The following is an 18534-nucleotide window of genomic DNA, read 5'->3' on the forward strand; positions in this document are numbered from 1 at the left end:
AAAATAAAATAAAGATAATATTAATAAATGTCATCACAATGAATGTGTGGGATATAATCCAATTATGAAGCCCAAACATGTAGAAGGCCCAAATTCAATGAGACCAATTCAACGCGAGATTCAGCAATTTGGTGGCTGAAACAACATTAGGGTTTCCAACACAAGTATATATAAAGCAGTAGCCACACTTTCTTTGTCATCAGCCTCTTCGTGTGTTCTGTTGAAGAGGTGAGTTTCTGGTTCCTTTTTCTCTCTCTCAATGTGATTGAAATATTTATAATGTTGGTAGCATTTGTCATGGAAGTAACCCTAATGATAGTAAAAAGGGGGGAAAATGTTGAAGGCTCTATAACAGAGTCAACAGCAGGGGCTTCTTTAATGGCTACCTGACTGCCGCTTAGAGCCGAAACCAAAGAACCAGTTGAAGATCCTTGAAATCAAATCCCTTTTATTTCAAGACACAATTTCTGGTCAAATTGCTTTTAATTTTGTTCTTAACAATTGTTGATGTTGTTGGCACTTAAGTCAGACACGGGTGTTTGTTGCGATTTCTCTAAACAAACAACCTTTTGCATGGTGCCTATATATAGTTCGGCTACTGATTCACGATTGGAGGAACCCTCTCTCATGGTTTCCTTCAAATTTCATGCAGCTATATTTCTTTCTTTTAATTTTTGAATGTTTTCATCTCAATTTCCACATCAAATCATGTTTTCCCTTAATAATTCCTTGATTTTTCGGTCACCCCATTTTTGAAATTATCATGATTTCAGTGTTTTGTTTTTGTTTGTGTTTGTGTTCTAAATTAATACTTAATTATTTATTCAATTAACGAGGAAAGAGAAGTCCTTTATCAGTGTATTTTTTATCCATAAAAATTGAATTCAGTATGAAAATGTTTATACAAAATCAAAAGTGATCACCTGAATCCCTTAATGGGTAATAACTTTATCAGCACACCCAATTTAATCCCTTAAGGGTGAGAATATGGGAATAAAACTATAGAAGCACACCCTATAAATATTTTAAAAAAAAGAAGATAAAAGGGAATAAAAATAAAAATACGGATAATATTTAAGTATAATCTTCTAATTATTAGTGGGATTGATGAAATCTTCTTGGTCTGTGACAGAGTGGTAACAAATAAGATTCAAGTAGGCTGATTCACTTATACAATTATTGTCAAACAAAGTCAACTTCAATATCCAAAACCTGAACATAAGAAACCACATTTCTTTTCTGTGGTGTTAGCAGATGCCGTATTTAGTTACGGTTTGTTGTTCCCAAAATCCAAACCTCTCATACGCGCATGGATTTGAATCTAAATAATGACAGTTTTGGCTTATCAAATTGGCTTGGTTAATATAATGAATGTAGAGCTGTTTGATTTTTAGTGTAAGTCTTTGGCTCTTATAGTGATCGCTTGGATTCAGATCCTACAGTTCTACGGATTTTTGAGTAACCAAATTGTTTCCATTGTGTTTAAGGAATGAGAATCTCTCATTTACTCTTTAATTGAAGTTATGGAGAGCTTTTGATAACTTTTGCCGAATGCTGCATGTAAATTACAAAGTTGTGACTTTGGGAAGCAATTGTTTATCTTGCTAACCCTTCTCTCATTTCAACTCTTCTTTAGAAGTTACATGTGTGGAGATTGTGTTTTGGTGAAAAATATACCTCTGTCAAAAGCTGCAAAAATTCTCTCAAAGTTCAAATCTGCTGAAAACTACTTCACATGTAATCAATACATATCTCATCCGGACATCTTCATCTTTTAACAGACTCAATTCATCACACTCTCATGAGAAGCACAAAAGGCATAGAATAGAGACTATGTAGGAGGGAGAGAGAAGAATTAGAAGAAATATAAAGTTTTGCTTAATAATACAACATTTTTTTTTGTGACATTGGGTAATCAAAGTAATTTATATAATTGTTTTTGTATAGTAATTTGTAAGCGTTTTTTTTTTAATAATAACTTGTAAAGATTATTTTTAGGAAATTGAAATTATGTGAACATCTACAATGACAATCCAAATCTGTACCTCAACTGCATTGATCAAATCCATCATTTTAGTAATCTAATCCAAATCATGTTTATTCTTAGATGAAATTAATAATATGATAAATTATGAAAAGTGAAACTAGAATTAACTGTGACCAAAGTACGTTTAGTACTGTACCTGCTTAAGGATACACTCGTAGTCTTCTTGGTAAGAAGGGCCGAACGGATACTTCAAACGGATTCTTCAGAGGGGGGAGGTACCTGCAAAAGGCACTCCAACGCTCAAGTCAGGATAAGCACGATATTCTAGGATAATTAATGAACAGTGACATACCTTGTTATGTGTGACCTATTTATAGCATCTGACATGGGCCTGAGCGTGATGGGCCCTCTCAGATATTTACCAAATTAGGTAATACGGTACTAATTGGTTGTTAGGCTTTAATCATGTACTTACCTTTCTTAATTGTGATTACCGTTATGACTTGTTTAACTCTTCGGCAAGAGGCCGAGCCGACTATTCAATACTAGTCGGAACGGCAAATGACCGAGCCGTCTAGTCCGTATACGGCAGCTTGTATACTTCCGGTACGATCTATGTCGGAACGGTACTTGACCGAGCCGACTCGATGAGTGATGATGGTCCATATTGGCATTAACCAGACTGATGTCGGTTCTCGACCTCATGCCGAGCCGACGTTGATGGTGATGCTTGTACGTGGCTTACTATGCATGAGTGTCTGACGAAATGGCACGTGTTGGCCCACGTGACCGATACGGTCTCTCCGGTACACAAGCCCCCCAGCCTTTGAGGAGCGAAGCGACGCGAAAGGTTAATGAAATAAAAACAGGATTTTTCAGTTGGTGTCTTGAAGAAGAAGCTAAGGGTTACAACTGATGGTGGGATATGAAGGGTTGTAACCGTTGGGCATTTGATGGCGTACGCGAGAAGTTATGGTGGGAAGCGAAGGGATATAACCGTTGGTCATTAATGACGCATGCGAAGAGTTGCGCGCCCTAGACCGTTGGATCTAAATGATCCAACGGTAGGCACGAGGGGGTGTCTCTTCAGTTGCCTATTAAGAACGCCTATAAATAGATGTGTAGGAGGAAGGGTTTCCACATGCAAACTTACTAGCTGCTCCGAGCCGAAGATATTTGAGAGCGTTTTGAGTACTCAACAGCAATTGGTCAAGTTCAATCATCAGGTACGTAATGGCTAACCTGGACATTGTTCATGTTGACTCCTCTGGGGACGAAGAGGAATCTAGGTTAAGGACGACGCCGAACCAGGAGGTAGCGTCGGCTTCAGCTTCGAATGGGGGCGATTCCGCAGAGTCGGCTTCGGGGTCCGATCGGTCGCAAAGCGGGAATGATTCGGCATCGGCTGTGGGTTCTGAAGATCAGCCGAGTCGGGGTGGGGAATCGTCAAGAATTTTTCCTCCCATATCGACTCCCGGGTATTCGTGGGTACATGGTGAAGTTGGTAGTGTATACTCTCGGTATACGAGCAAGAAGTCTCTTATGGACTTCGTATCAGCCATAAAGTTTTTAAACTTTCCCGAAGATGAAGAACCTTCTGCTGTCTTTTTCCAACCGTGCCGAGGTGACGGGGCTTCGAATCCAGACTTCGTTTATTTGAATCAAGGATCGTCCAAATACCCATTCTTTTACGTGTATGATTATATGTTCCGGGATCTGAAGATATCCCTCCCTTTTGACGATTATTTCATGAGTATACTTCGACTTCTTAATGTGGCGCCGAGCCAACTTCACCCGAACACCTGGGCCGCTATGCAAGGGTTTAGGCATTTGTGTCTAGCCCTCGGTCTCCAACCCACTCCACATCTATTCCTGCACTTCTATACGTCTCGGCCGACGAAAAAGGCTAAGTGACTGTCGTTGATTCGTCACAATGATTGCTTGCTGCAACCTTTTACCACCTCGTACAAAAAATTTAAAGTGGGATTTATGAAGGTGATGATTCGGCCAGAACCAGGAAAAAAGTATTTCTTTGATGCCGAAGGGAATCCCCTATTTCCCTTGTATTGGACCCGGAAGCCGCGCAAGTACGACACGGTTTCCAAATCACGCATGTCCCCGGAGGAGAGAATGAGTCTAAGTTTTTTAGACAAACTACCTCGGCCTCTACCATGTCGTCCTCTGATCCGGTTGTTTGAATCGGCCGATGTAGTCGAGGAACTAATTGGTATAGTACTTTTCTTATTTAATTAAATTTGTGTGTTATCATTGATTTTGACTAATAATGTGCAGGTATAATGGCTGCCCATGGAGATGACGATCTAGACATCCGTAACCTGATCCGGAATCAATTGGCGGCGACTATTGGAAACAAGACTTCAGCCCCGATGGGTGGGAATCAAGCTACCGTCCAAGCTGGTGGGGTAGGGTCTTCGGCTCGGAAAAAGAAACCCATTCGGCCCCAACCTGAAAAAAGAAGGCCGGATGCAAGGGCCGAGGAAGAAAGTCGCCGGGCCAAACAACGCCGAGTGGCTAGCCCCCCTGTTCCAGAAGGTCTATCTTCGCCAAGTTTTTTGGCCGGGAACGTCAATGCTCAGGATTTCCTGAGTCAAGACTTAACTTCTGAAGCCGGCCAAGGGATGTTGAGTCGCATGAGCTCGGCTCAAAAATGGAGCTTCTTCTGCGAGTTCCAAGTGCGGGCCGTGGCAATGGCCCAAAGCATAGTTATGCAGCCGAACGGCGAGGCTGATGGGCTGCGCCGGCAGCTTGCTGAGCAGGAGAAGTCTCTTCAAGAGACGCTGGCGGCTTTAACAGATGCTCAAACATTCAACAGCAAGTACCAGGCTGAAATGGATCGCAGAGGGCGGGTTGCCGACGACTTGGCCTTGAAGGTTCAGCGTCTCGAACTTGCTTTGAAGACCGAGACCGACAAGGTTACTGCTCTAGGGAAGGGGTTGGATGCTGAGAAGACCGCTTTCGAGGCCTATAAGGAGAAAGCGCGTGCCAAGGTCCTTAGCCAGCATCAGGCCGGCTTTGCCCAAGCGGCTCGGCAAGCCTGTCATTTCGGCGACTTTCCGCCAGACTTCCATCTTGACATGACGAAAGATTTCTTTCAAGGGAAGCTGGTGGACCTCACTTCTATTCCTCCTGATCAACAAGCCGACGAGGAAGCTCCGGCTCGGGCGAACGAGCCAAATGAGGATGTTACAATTCAGGAGGAAGAAGCGCCTGAGGCTGGTCCGATTCCTGGCGAGGCGGAGGTAGTTTCTTAGGTTTTTGCGTTGTAATTCCGGGCCAATAGTGCCCGTTTTTTTTTTTTTTTTTTTTTTTTTTGTTGCTAGGCCGATAGTGCCTTTTAATAAATTCGATTTTTCTCTTCGTATACTGCTTTGAATTCTTTTCGCAATGTTTTTCTCATTGGCCGAGAGTCATCTCGGGTTAGAAGATCTAAAACTAAAGCCGCATCCTTGGCCGAGAGGCATCTCGGGAGGGAAGACGTAGGATTAAAAGTCACATCCTTGGCCGAGAGACATCTCGGGAGGGAAGACTTGTAGGATTGAAAGTCACATCCTTGGCCGAGAGACATCTCGGGAGGGAAGACTTGTAGGATTGAAAGTCACATCCTTGGCCGAGAGACATCTCGGGAGGGAAGACTTGTAGGATTGAAAGTCACATCCTTGGCCGAGAGACATCTCGGGAGGGAAGACTTGTAGGATTGAAAGTCACATCCTTAGCCAAGAGACATCTCGGGAGGGAAGACTTGTAGGATTGAAAGTCACATCCTTGGCCGAGAGACATCTCGGGAGGGAAGACTTGTAGGATTGAAAGTCACATCCTTAGCCGAGAGACATCTCGGGAGGGAAGACTTGTAGGATTGAAAGTCACATCCTTGGCCGAGAGACATCTCGGGAGGGAAGACTTGTAGGATTGAAAGTCACATCCTTAGCCGAGAGACATCTCGGGAGGGAAGACTTGTAAAAACTTTAATGTTAAAAATGTATAGTAAGTCAAAGATAATTGAACTGTGTTTTTATTGATTGGATGCCTCATTAAAAACCTTGCTGGCCAAAACCTCTTTTCACGATTTTTTAAGAGGAGAAAAGACCGGTTCAAGGAAAAGAGTGCATCATTATACATAGTTGAAATGTAAATACATGATGTTGATTCAACTGTAATATGTCTTCAAATGAGTAGAATTCCATGTCCGAGGAACGACCTTGCCGGACAGCTCTTCTAACTTGTACGCTCCATTGTTGAGGACATGCCGTATCCGGAAAGGGCCGTCCCAGTTGGCTGATAGCTTCCCTTCTAAAGAGTTGCGTCTGGCTGACCCGGTTGCTCTCCATACAAGATTACCTTCGTGAAATGTTCTCGGCTTAACACTTGAATTGAAACGGCGTGTCATGCGTTGTTTACATGCCTCGGCCACAATCTGTGCTTTTTCCCGTGCTTCATCGAGGACATCAAGCTCGGCTCGGAGCGAAGCATTGTTAGACTCCTCATGGAAGTGCTGTCTTCGGAATGATGGCTCTCCGACTTCAACCGGGATCATGGCATATGCGCCGTAAGTCAGGCGAAAGGGTGTCTCTTTTGTTGTTGATTGTGGTGTACATCGATACGCCCAAAGGACCTCTGGCAACTCTTCGGCCCATGCCCCTTTTGCCGAACCGAGCCGTTTCTTTAATTCGGTGAGGATAACCTTATTGGCCGCTTCGGCCTGGCCGTTCGACTGGGGGTGTTCAACTGATGTAAACCTATGCCGGATGCCAAGGTTTTCAAGGAAAGAGTTGAACTTTTTGTCCGTGAATTGTAGGCCGTTATCCGAGATGATGGCATATGGGATGCCGAAACGGGTAACTATGTTCTTCTAGACAAATTTCTGGACATTAGCGGCGGAGATGCAGGCAAGCGGCTCGGCCTCAATCCACTTTGTGAAGTAATCGACAGCTACGAGGAGAAACTTAACTTGTCCCTTCACCACCGGAAATGGGCCGAGTACATCAATGCCCCATAAAGTAAACGGCCATGGAGAGCTGATGCTATGCAGTTCAGCAGCTGAAGCATGGATGAGGTTCCCGTATTTTTGGCACTGAACACATTTCTTGACAAAGTCGGCGCAGTCCCCCTTCAGAGTTGGCCAATAATAACCGGCCCGCAAGACTTTAGCTGCTAAGGTTCGTCCTCCGGAATGGGAGCCACAAATACCCTCATGGACTTCCCTCATCACGTAATCTGCTTGGTGACTATCTATGCATTTGAGCAGCGGGGTGGAGAACCCCCGTCTGTAGAGGTCCTCGGCTATCATGGAGTACCGAGCCGCCTGTATTCGCAACTTCTTAGCTTCCAACGGGTCGGCCGGTACTGCGCCGTTAGTGATATAGTTCCGAATGGGTGTGGTCCATGAGGGTGATTCATCTATTGCCATGCACTCGGTTGTTACGCTTGGGGAGGGAACTTCAAGATGAATAGTGGTGCGCAGCTGTCCCGGCTTCCGGCTGCTGGCGAGCCGAGCTAACTGATCAGCTCGTTCATTATTGCTACGCAAAACATGTTGAACCTGAACCTCGCTGAATTCATCCTTCAATTTTTGGAATAGATGATAGTATTGTAATAAGTTCGCATCTTTAACTTGGAAATTATCATTGACCTGCTCGGCCACTATCTTTGAGTCGGTCCAGCATATGACTCGCTTCACATCCATCTCGGTTGCCAACCGCATCCCAGCTAGTAGGGCCTCGTATTCCGCTTGGTTATTGGAGGCACGAAAACCGAACCGAAGGGACTGCTCAATTGTGACGCCTGAGGGACTAGCCAGTATCACTCCTGCTCCGCTGCCTTGGGCGTTAGAAGACCCATCGACATGCAAGGTCCATGATTCGTCTTCAAAACGCCCCGAAGGGGTAAGCTCGTTAACAAAATCAGCCAAGTGCTGCGACTTGATTGGACCTCTCGGCTCAAAGGACAAATCGAACTCTGACAACTCGACCGACCATGCCATCATTCGGCCGGCAATCTCTGGTTTTCTTAATACTTTTGCCACTGGACAATCGGTCCGAACAATTATCTTGTGGCTATGAAAGTATTGTCTCAGTCGACGAGCAGTGTAGATGAGTCCTAAGGCTACCTTTTCAATTAACTGGTATCGTCGTTCGGCCTCCTGCAAAGTCCGACTGATGAAATACACTAGTTGTTGCCCTTCTCGGTTTTCTTGTATTAGCGCAGCGCTAATTGAGCTGTCGGAAACCGCTAAGTATATGATCATGTCAATGTTGGCAACTGGTTTGGAAAGGACTGGGGGTGTACTAAGGCGCTCCTTGAAATGTTGGAATGATGTTTCACACTCCTGGGTCCATTGGAATCGCTCGGTCTTCTTGAGCAAGAGGAGGATGGGTCTAGCTATCTCAGCTAGGCAAGGAAGAAAGCGGGAGAGCGAAGTGAGCCGGCCTGCCAACTTCTGAACTTCTTTCAGGGTACTTGGGCTTTTCATGCTTAGAATGGCTTGGCACTTGTCAGGATTTGCTTCAATGCCGCGACTGGACAACATAAACCCTAAAAACTTGCCGCCTGAGACCCCGAATACGCACTTGTCGGGGTTGAGTCTCATTTGGTGGTGCCGAAGCGCGTGAAACACATCAGTCAAGTCCTGTGCGTGTACAGATACGCTACTTGACTTTACTACCATGTCATCAACGTACACCTCCATACATCGGCCAATGTGGTCACTGAAAATTTTGTTCATCAACCGTTGGTAAGTGGCTCCGGCATTTTTCAGGCCGAAGGGCATAACTCGGTAACAGTAATTGGCTGTTTCGGTGATGAACGCCGTTTTCTCTTCATCCTGAGGGTGCATTCGGATTTGGTTATATCCGGAATATGCGTCCAGGAATGACAGGAATTTGTGGCCAGATGCCCCATCGACGAGCCGATCAATGTTTGGTAGCGGATAGGCATCCTTCGGATAGGCTTTGTTCAAATTAGTGTAGTCAGTACACATGCGCCATTTCCCATTCGGTTTCTTGACCATTACTACATTAGCTAGCCAAGTTGAGTAGTGTACCTCCCGGATGAACTTGGCTTCTAGCAACTTACTCACTTCGGCCTCTATTGCCGCCTTCCTGTCCTCCCCAGCCTTTCGACGCCGTTGAGCGATCGGTCTTGCTTCTTTGCTTATGGACAATTTGTGACAGAGGAAACTAGGATCAATGCCGGGCATGTCAGAGGGATGCCAAGCAAATAGGTCACTATTTTTTAGGATCACTTGGCTGACAGCCAATTGTTCCCGCTCGGACAGGTTGGCTCCTATATAAGTGACTTGTGACTCCAACACCCCTACTTGAATCGGTTGCTTGTCATCAACAAGTTCGACTCTTTCGTCCTGATCGATTCGGGGATCAAGGTCCACAGTCGAATGATGGGACACCGAGTGAACCCCACTCGGCCTCCTAGGTACCTCGTCTTTTATTCTTGCCAGTCGCAAACTAGCGAAGTAACATTCCCGCGCCGTCTTTTGGTCGGCATGAACCGTGACGACTCGTCCTGACTCGGCCGGAAATTTCATGGCCAAATGAGGGGTAGATACGACTGCTCCGAGCCGATTCAGTGATGGTCGTCCAAGGAGAATGTTGTAAGATGTGCTGGCGTGTACCACCACATATTTAACCGAAACATCTCGGTATTCGGCGCCTTCAAATCCAAACCCAGTCGACAACTTGATGTATCCCTTGGTCTTGACCCGTTCGCCGGAGAACCCGACCAAGGGTTCATCATACGGAACTAGCTCGGACTCCGGGATGCCCAACTGCTTGAACGTATTCCAGTAGAGGATGTCGGCCGAACTTCCTTGGTCGACCAGCGTCTTGCGTACAATACAATTGTGAATTTCGACGCTGATTACCATTGGATCATCCTGGTCCGGATCGATGCCTTTAAAATCAGCTTCTGTGAAAGTTATAGTGGGAAGGCGGCGACGAGCGGATTCGATGGCATGAACATGCCGGACAGCCCGCAGGTGTCTTTTTTGTGCAGATGAAGACGAGCCACCTCCAGCGAATCCCCCGGCAATGGTATTGATGACTCGCCGAGGCTGTGCCGAAGGCTCATCCTCTCTTCTATCTCTAGACCGACTACGTTCTCTACGAGAACGTGTTTCTGTCCTTTGTTCGAGTTGGTCGCGTCTCCGTGACCGGTCTTCGTATCTCGATCGGTTTGGACGCTCAACGAAACCTTGCAGCTGTCCCTGCTTGACTAAGTCTTCAATCTTATCCTTCAGAGCCAAACAATCGTCAGTTGAATGCCCACGGTTGCGATGATATCTGCATGACTTGGTTGTATCGGCCCGAGGAGGGGTTGATGCTCGTTTTGGGATGACCAGTATATCCGAGGCCAGTGCTTGTTCTAATACTGCTGACCGGCTAGTATTGAGGGGCGTGTATTGTGAGTACCTTGGTCCCCGAGGAGGCTTCTCGCGGGGAACCAACTCTTTCGGTCGACTCCGAAAACTCGGCTCGGCCAGCTTGTCAGGTTTTGTTGACACTTCTACTCGGGCTTGGTTCCGGAACTCGGCCAATTCCTCCATCTGCATGTACTTGTCGGCTCGCCGACGCAAATCATCCGTGTATGTAGGGGGTTTCTTACAAATGCTGTTGGCAAAAGGCCCTGGCTTCAAGGCAGTGGTAAGGTGGTGTAGAGCTACAGCAGGGTTTAAGTCTCGAATTTCGAGCGCCGCTTTGTTGAATCGGCTCATGAATGTCCGAAGAGATTCCTTTTTCTCCTGACGAATGCTGATTAGTGCCAACGAGGTCAATTGGTGAGGCCGACTGGTAGCAAATTGAATTGTGAACTGGGAAGCCAACGTACTGAACGAATCGATCGAGTTGGCCGGAAGCCGAGTAAACCAACTCAGTGCTCGTCCCTTTAAGGATGTTGGGAAGATTCGGCATAGAGCAGCATCATCGTTTGTGCTTAGAGTAACTTGAGTCAAGAACACATCCACGTGTTCGTCTGGATCGGTAGTGCCATCATACTTGTCTAAGGGCAAAGACTTCCAATGGTCAAGGAGTGCCATCTGCATGATGTTCGGGGTAAAAGGATGCCGATGTGCTCCGGCCGGCAAAGGCTGGATCGGTCGGCCGACCGAAGCATGCGCAGCTGGAGCGGCGACGGAGGTGTGGGGAAGAGAAGAGTGAGGGCCCTGCGAGTGGAACGACCCCTGTGTGTGAGTTGTCTCAGATGGTTTCCATGTGGGATCCCGGTATTGATTTTTCAGCGCAGCATTCTCTTCTCTCAATGCAGCCATCTCGGCAGCATCTCTCTCTCGCTGTTGTTTCATGGCGATCATTTCTTCCTTCATCTGGCGCACCATATCGGTCAAGTTTGTCTCCTCAACCGTCTCGGCCCCGGACTGATGTTCGTCTTCAGACTGTTGCCCTTCAAAATTAGTATTCCTTGTCTTTACCATGATTCTTTTACTCGTAAACTTTCAGTGCTTCTGCAATGCTATCGGTTCGGCCCCACGGTGGGCGCCAAAATGTACCTGCTTAAGGATACACTCGTAGTCTTCTTGGTAAGAAGGGCCGAACGGATACTTCAAACGGATTCTTCAGAGGGGGGAGGTACCTGCAAAAGGCACTCCAACGCTCAAGTCAGGATAAGCACGATATTCTAGGATAATTAATGAACAGTGACATACCTTGTTATGTGTGACCTATTTATAGCATCTGACATGGGCCTGAGCGTGATGGGCCCTCTCAGATATTTACCAAATTAGGTAATACGGTACTAATTGGTTGTTAGGCTTTAATCATGTACTTACCTTTCTTAATTGTGATTACCGTTATGACTTGTTTAACTCTTCGGCAAGAGGCCGAGCCGACTATTCAATACTAGTCGGAACGGCAAATGACCGAGCCGTCTAGTCCGTATACGGCAGCTTGTATACTTCCGGTACGATCTATGTCGGAACGGTACTTGACCGAGCCGACTCGATGAGTGATGATGGTCCATATTGGCATTAACCAGACTGATGTCGGTTCTCGACCTCATGCCGAGCCGACGTTGATGGTGATGCTTGTACGTGGCTTACTATGCATGAGTGTCTGACGAAATGGCACGTGTTGGCCCACGTGACCGATACGGTCTCTCCGGTACAAGTACAATTTTTTTTTGTTTAAAATTATCTTTTTGATTTGAATTATTTTAAAATCAGTTTTAAAATTGATTGATTCGAAAATCAGGTTGGAAAAAATAGCAACTAGTTTAAAAAGTGATTTCAAACAACCCAAACCATTTTTTTATTAAAAAAATATAGATATAATATAAATATTAAATCCCATCTATTTGTTTGGATTTAAATTGAGCGGGCACAGTAGAATTTGTCTTTACTTGGTGCATCTGCAGACAAAAATATAGATAAAATATACAATAATGGTTTATAGATACAAAAGAATAGTTGTGATAGGAATAAATATATGTAATATGAAGTGAGAGGAAGAAACAAACGAGAGATTAATTGTTGATGAATTTCTTTTTTACAATTAATTGATGTGAAATTCATTATTGTATCCAGTTTTTTATAATATTTCTTCTAATTGCCACATGATTATGGTTAGACAATGAATCATGGGGAATATTACTTTCTTAATAGTGACGGTGCAAAAAGAAGTAAAATAAAAATATGACTATATGTTTATATTTGGCTAAATTATATTTACGTCTTTTATTTTAACCAAATTTTGTTTTTACTCTTTTAATTTTTCATTTTCGTATACTATTTTTTAAACTATTTTTAATCTTTTAACTTTTCATTTTATTATACTATTTTTTTTTATAAAAAAAACTTTCCTTTATCTTTTAAGTACATTTTGTTTTGATCTTTTTTGCTTTTCATTGTAGTATTTTTTAAACTCGAGTCAATGTTTCCCTTCTGGTTAAAACTTAAAACCAACCTTATTACTGTTATATGTTTAAAAATTTACAGGTATTGGTTATTGGTGTTTGCTTCTTAAAATTTAAAATGAAATTATTAGAGTGGCCATTAAAAAGTACTACTATGTTAAAATTAGCCGTTTTGTTTAAAATTGATTTTGTTTTTATAAATTTACATTTTTTAAAAGGCAAGTACTAAGTACACTCTTCTTTTGCCATCATTAACTTTGCTGGATCTAGATTCAGTAGGATAATTTATTTTTAAACGATAATAATTAACATCATAAAAATGAATAATATTTAAAGTGAAATGGAAAATTTAATCATGTTTAAAATGAAACAGAAATTATAAAAATTACTAGTTAAAAAAAGACAAAACATCGTCAACGGAATAATAAATTGGAATCGGTAAGTTCAAATATATAAAATTAAGAGAGAAAACGTAATTTTTTTTACACATTCATAATTTTCGAAAATGAGGGTGCATTTGCTTGCCCACATTTTAACACATGTTTGTTATTGATCGTCTTCTTTTTCCCTTTACTACCATTGAAGCAACAACACAATTTTAGGACAAAAATATAATTTTTTAAAAATAATATTAAAAAAGTAAAAGATGTTTCAAATTAAAAAAAAAAAAAAAAAAAAACTTAGATTACAATCAATCGATGTGGTTCAATTTCATGATTCATGCATACGTTTATATCCTAATTAATTGTCTACTTAACAAAGGAAGCAAAACTTTTAAATGTCATATATGAAAATAAAATTAAAAAAAAAATCAGTTGATGGCGCAATTCATATATCCCTTTTTTTCCGTATTACACTTGTCAACTGTGCGTATCATAAAAGAGTTTGTCCTTTCATGTAATTCTAAAGTTCTTCCAACAAGCAACTTGTGTCTCTAAAGATAATACATATTCAATATTGAAGTAAACAACAGATTTTGTCACAATATAAATGGACAAATTGTAACTATATAGTAAGTTTTATAATTTAAAAAACTTGCATTCTCATCTAAACTCAACTTAAAAAATGATTTAAAAAAAAAATAGGAAGAGAGAGTAGTATCTGTTGGAAAATATAATTATAATCTTATAATTTTATTATAGACACACATACATTGTAATGTAACGTAATTTACATAAAAATATTATGTTTAAATATGTTTTTAATTTATGTAAAATAAGTATATTTTATTTTTAGTCTTTGTAAAATATATATATTTTTTATTTTCATCATTTTAAAATCTAAAATCATTAATTATAGTTTATAAGAATATTTTAAAGTATATAAGTAACATTTATTTTAATACCTATAACATTTTTTATAGGTGTCACAAACTTATGTCACTATTAATAATTATGAGTAATACGTGGGATGATTACTTAATTTTTTAATAAATAAATAAATAAATAAAAAAATAAGAGTTTATATTTTAGAAGGATGAATCAATGAAAATTTTTTCATAAAAAAATTAAAATTTGTTCATTTTTTAAAAACGAAAAATATATTTAACTCAATTATTTGACTTTCGGCTCAAGACGGTAAGGAAATTAAGATTCTAAATATTCAGCAACATTTGTTCATGACATCAATATGTGACTATGACCTATTTAATTATTCTTTATATTTTATTTTATCTCGTGAGATCTTTATAATAATAAAAGGATTGGTGGATATTTTGTATGTGAATAATTATATATTCCTTACGCATGTAATTCCATCCCTACAAGTTTGTTTTATAATCATTTGGAGAACTCGTCTTTCTAATTTTAAGTTAAATAATCCTTGCATGAAGGGAGGGGCTAGTGGATGATTAATAAATACACACTTCAACCAATATTCCAACACGAATTTCTTTTTAAGTAAGAGAAACTATCAAAGTGAATTTTATATTTCTCAACAAATTTTTTCTATACACATAATCAAGAATTGAACATTTGATAGTAGTTTAAGAAATTTAACTATTTATCAAGTGTGTAAGATCTTGTTAGTATCATATGCACATTTAGAATAAATATATGCATTTTCAAACATGTCTACCATTCTACCACCCTGTCACTTGTAAGTTAGGAAAAACTCAATTCCAAATCCAATTTGTCCTTGTTAAAATTGGGGCATGCTGCACACCCTTGACCTTGTGTTAGGTACTAATTATTGATTTTTTTGTTGATGCCAACATGCATTATTCTCAAAGCATTGTTAGGATCCACCATGCTCTATTACTAATTCAATGTTACACAATTATATGAAAGGTATTATAAGAAGGATGAAAGTACTAATGTTAGAATTATAATATAACAATATTTTTTAAAATAGAAAGTCGTGTCATGCCCCTTTGAACACTGATTTAGAAGATTACAACCTGAATGTCCTTTAAAGTGAGTATTGGGACAACTTAATTAAATAACTAACCATTAAATAAAAGAGTCAATTATTATATTTAAGTATACTTTAACTTTCAGGTACCATCCTATGGTAACCATATTTGCAACTTCATATATTTTATTGTCACAAACGATTTGCTATATATTTGGGTCCTCAAAGTCTTGAGGAGTGGACTTGTTTCACTCCAATAATAAAATTGCATAATAAGTTCAATGGGTATATGCATATCCATTACATCTTTAGAGATTCATGATGAGGATGTGACAATATTTGAAGCAAGAAAGGTCCTAAATGGGAGTCAGAGTCTATGCTCTGTTTACTCCAGAAAGGGTACCAAAGGAATCAACCAAGATGCTGCCTCTATTCATGAGGTTTGTTTTACAGTTTCATTATTTGCACATCAAATAATTCACATGTTATGTGTTTTTAATATATTTATATATATTTTTACTTATTTTTCATCTTATTCCTATTTATGCGTATAAAAAATATTGTGTAAAATCAAATGAGACTACAATAAGATTCAACACAGTTAATAGATAGTTCAATTTCTTAAATATGCCGATAGAGGTTCGATTTCCTTACCTAAATCTCTAAATCTCAAAATACATAATTGTCAATAAATTAAGAATAACTCTAAATAATATTTTTTTTAAGAAATTAATATAAAAGTCAATATCAGTGTTTTAAATTGTGGACCGCATCACGTATTGCGACCGCAATATTGCAGTTGTGACCTTGTCCGCAACGATATCGAACGCAATTGCGGTGAGACCGTAAATCACATGTTTTTTCGCAAAATAATGGTGTTGCGTCTGTAACACATTCGCAATGTACCGCAATACATCTTCAATACGACAAATTGATACTATAATTTTAAAATAAATTAAATTATTCATTAAAATAATAGAATATTTAAAAAAAAGGAATTAAAATGTATAAATCTTTAAAAATAAAATATATATTGATAATTATAAATTTTTTATATTTACTGAAAATAATTAATAATTTCACACCGCAACGGCCGTAATCTACATCGCAATACTCGCAACCGCAAGTGCAATTTAAAACTATGGTCAACATGTATACTTTACATATATAGTTCATTCTAATTAAATTAAAAAATATTATTGTTTTATTCTATCAATCATTTTTAATGAAGATTTATCAATATCGTTGATCAAAAAGAAACTGAACTTGATCTTCTCAAATAAGATATCATGTTTGAGTCTTGTTGATGCAAAAAAGTGATTAACAGATAAATTTCTATTAAAAATGATCAATTAAGTTTTCTAATAATTTTTTTTTAAAAAAACATCAATAAATACTTCATTAAAAGAAAACTAACATTTGTTTACTACTTTAACTTATTGAAACACCTTGCTATTTTTCCTTGGTTATTCCCAAAGGGTTATGGGATGGAAGATGGAGCATTTTGTGGCGTCTATGATGGGCATGGAAGGTATGGACACATAGTGAGCAAAATAGTAAACAGTCGTTTGTCTTCACTCATATTGGATCAAAAGAAAGTTGTTGACAAGATTGGTGCGATAGAAAATGGTAATAACACCTCCCCAAAATACCATGTTGACACAGAGAGTTTTCACAAATGGAAAGAAGCAATTGTGAGTGCTTTCAAGGTGATGGACAAGGAGGTGAAGCTTCAACAGAATGTAGACTCTTGCAGTGGAACCACTGCTGTAGTCATCATAAAACAGGTGAATGAAAATGAACCCTCAAGATTTTCCCATTTGATTTCATGTTCATTGTGAAATGAAAATAATGTAACAATAACTATATACAGGGTGAAGGTCTTGTCATAGCTAATCTTGGTGATTCAAGAGCAGTTTTGGGAACAATCTATGATGAAAAACTCATAGCCATTCAATTGACCACAGATTTGAAGCCAGGATTACCTCGTAAGACTCTAATGATTTCCATCAAATAGGTGAATTTTAACTTTCAAATAACCAATAAAAATGTATCAAATAGATGTTAGATAATCTTGTCTCTTAAGCATGTTGTCAGGTTCGATTCCCGAGTTTTATGTATGGAAAAACATTTGTTAGGAGTGATCAACTCCTTAAAGGGATCTCAGACTACTAAAACCTAGTATATAATTTGAGATGCAGGAGAAGCAGAAAGAATAAGGAGGAACAATGGTTGTGTGTATGCGTTGAAGGAAGAACCTCATATCCAACGAGTGTGGATTCCCAACAATGAGAACTCCCCTGGCCTAGCCATGTCTCGAGCTTTTGGAGATTTTCTACTCAAAGATCACGGTCTCACTGCCATCCCAGATATTTCCTATCATTCCCTAACATCAAGTGACCAATTTGTTGTTCTTGCAAGTGATGGGGTACGTACCTGTTATTTGCATACCAAAGTGTTCTATTTTGCATGTGGAGATTCAAAGGAAAAGAATTTTTGGATACATTTAGTGTGTTTGTAACCAAATAAAAAATGTGGATCAACTCTCTTTCTTTCTACATCCAACAGAAATAATACAGAGTGATTTCTCCATCAATTAATTGGTTTCAATGTGGTTCTCCAATGTACATCCAACTTCAAGCATACCTTCATTGTGTTTGGAATTAATTAATGGAGTATCATTTTTTGCACAAGCATTTTTCATAGACTTTGTTTTATTGCTGCTTATAGGTGTGGGATGTGCTAAGTAACAGTGAGGTTGCATCAATTGTGTGGAGTGTAGAGAGTGAAGAGGCAGCAGCAAGGGCAGTGGTGGAAGCAGCCAATGCTGCGTGGCAAAAGAAGTATCCTTCCTCTATGGTGGATGACTGCACAGTGGCTTGTCTCTTCCTTCAGAAGAAACCACAACTTCGGGCATATGAAAACTGAAATTAAGTTAGTAGCCCTTGAATTTTGGCTGAAATAGTGAAATACAATCTTGTAAGAAATATTTAGAGATAGAGTTTTACCGTTTAGTATAGTTCTAATTGGCTGAAATAAAATTGTTTCAGTGAAAAAACACCCTGTGATTTGTACCCAAAAAAAAATTGCTTTGTAAACAGGGATAATGTTTGTTGAAATCTAGTAGTGTATTTGGATACATCTTATAATCTATTCTGAGCCACAAAATCCTGGTAAAGAATTAAAAAAGTTAAAAAAAAAAAACTATTTGTTGGTTAACCTTTGATTTAATCTTATAATTGATTTTAATAGAATTAAAAAATAATCCAAACACACGTTAAATTTTTTATACAGGACATGTA

General features: G+C 39.9%; 3 protein-coding genes and 1 pseudogene across 5 annotated transcripts; 2 read left to right on the forward strand and 2 right to left on the reverse strand.

The window, feature by feature from the left end:
- On the forward strand, positions 1 to 5592 carry LOC145951745 (uncharacterized). 2 transcript variants are annotated; one of them, XM_083063706.1, is made up of 2 exons: positions 1 to 228; positions 1637 to 5592. In XM_083063706.1, exon 2 carries the CDS (start codon positions 4285 to 4287, stop codon positions 5257 to 5259), a length of 975 nt encoding a protein of 324 aa, XP_082919832.1. In that variant the 5' UTR covers positions 1 to 228; positions 1637 to 4284; the 3' UTR covers positions 5260 to 5592. The 2 variants fall into 2 exon arrangements, with proteins under 2 accessions (XP_082919832.1, XP_082919831.1); XM_083063705.1 differs by having other exon boundaries at positions 10 to 228; positions 1133 to 5592.
- A 560-nt stretch (positions 5593 to 6152) lies between these two features.
- On the reverse strand, positions 6153 to 6539 carry LOC145952135 (uncharacterized). The gene has a single exon (XM_083064366.1). It carries the CDS (start codon positions 6537 to 6539, stop codon positions 6153 to 6155), a length of 387 nt encoding a protein of 128 aa, XP_082920492.1.
- Positions 6540 to 6854: 315 nt separating this feature from the next.
- Positions 6855 to 11444, reverse strand: LOC145952136 (uncharacterized). The gene has a single exon (XM_083064367.1). It carries the CDS (start codon positions 11442 to 11444, stop codon positions 6855 to 6857), a length of 4590 nt encoding a protein of 1529 aa, XP_082920493.1.
- Positions 11114 to 18436, forward strand: LOC109804969 (putative protein phosphatase 2C 72; annotated as a pseudogene). Its single transcript, XR_014429526.1, has 5 exons — positions 11114 to 15672; positions 16711 to 17019; positions 17106 to 17220; positions 17434 to 17660; positions 17963 to 18436. The product of XR_014429526.1 is annotated as a putative protein phosphatase 2C 72 (transcript).
- The last annotated feature ends 98 nt before the right edge of the window (positions 18437 to 18534 follow it).

This window comes from Cajanus cajan, chromosome 9 (assembly GCF_000230855.2).
Source record: "Cajanus cajan strain Asha chromosome 9, NIPB_CcT2T_4, whole genome shotgun sequence".
NCBI lineage: Eukaryota > Viridiplantae > Streptophyta > Magnoliopsida > Fabales > Fabaceae > Cajanus > Cajanus cajan.

Coding starts and splice junctions, on each gene's coding strand:
- LOC145952136 (XM_083064367.1), bottom strand. CDS start 11,444: ATGGTAAAGACAAGGAATACTAATTTTGAAGGGCAACAGTCTGAAGAC.
- LOC145951745 (XM_083063706.1), top strand. CDS start 4,285: ATGGCTGCCCATGGAGATGACGATCTAGACATCCGTAACCTGATCCGG.
- LOC145952135 (XM_083064366.1), bottom strand. CDS start 6,539: ATGATCCCGGTTGAAGTCGGAGAGCCATCATTCCGAAGACAGCACTTC.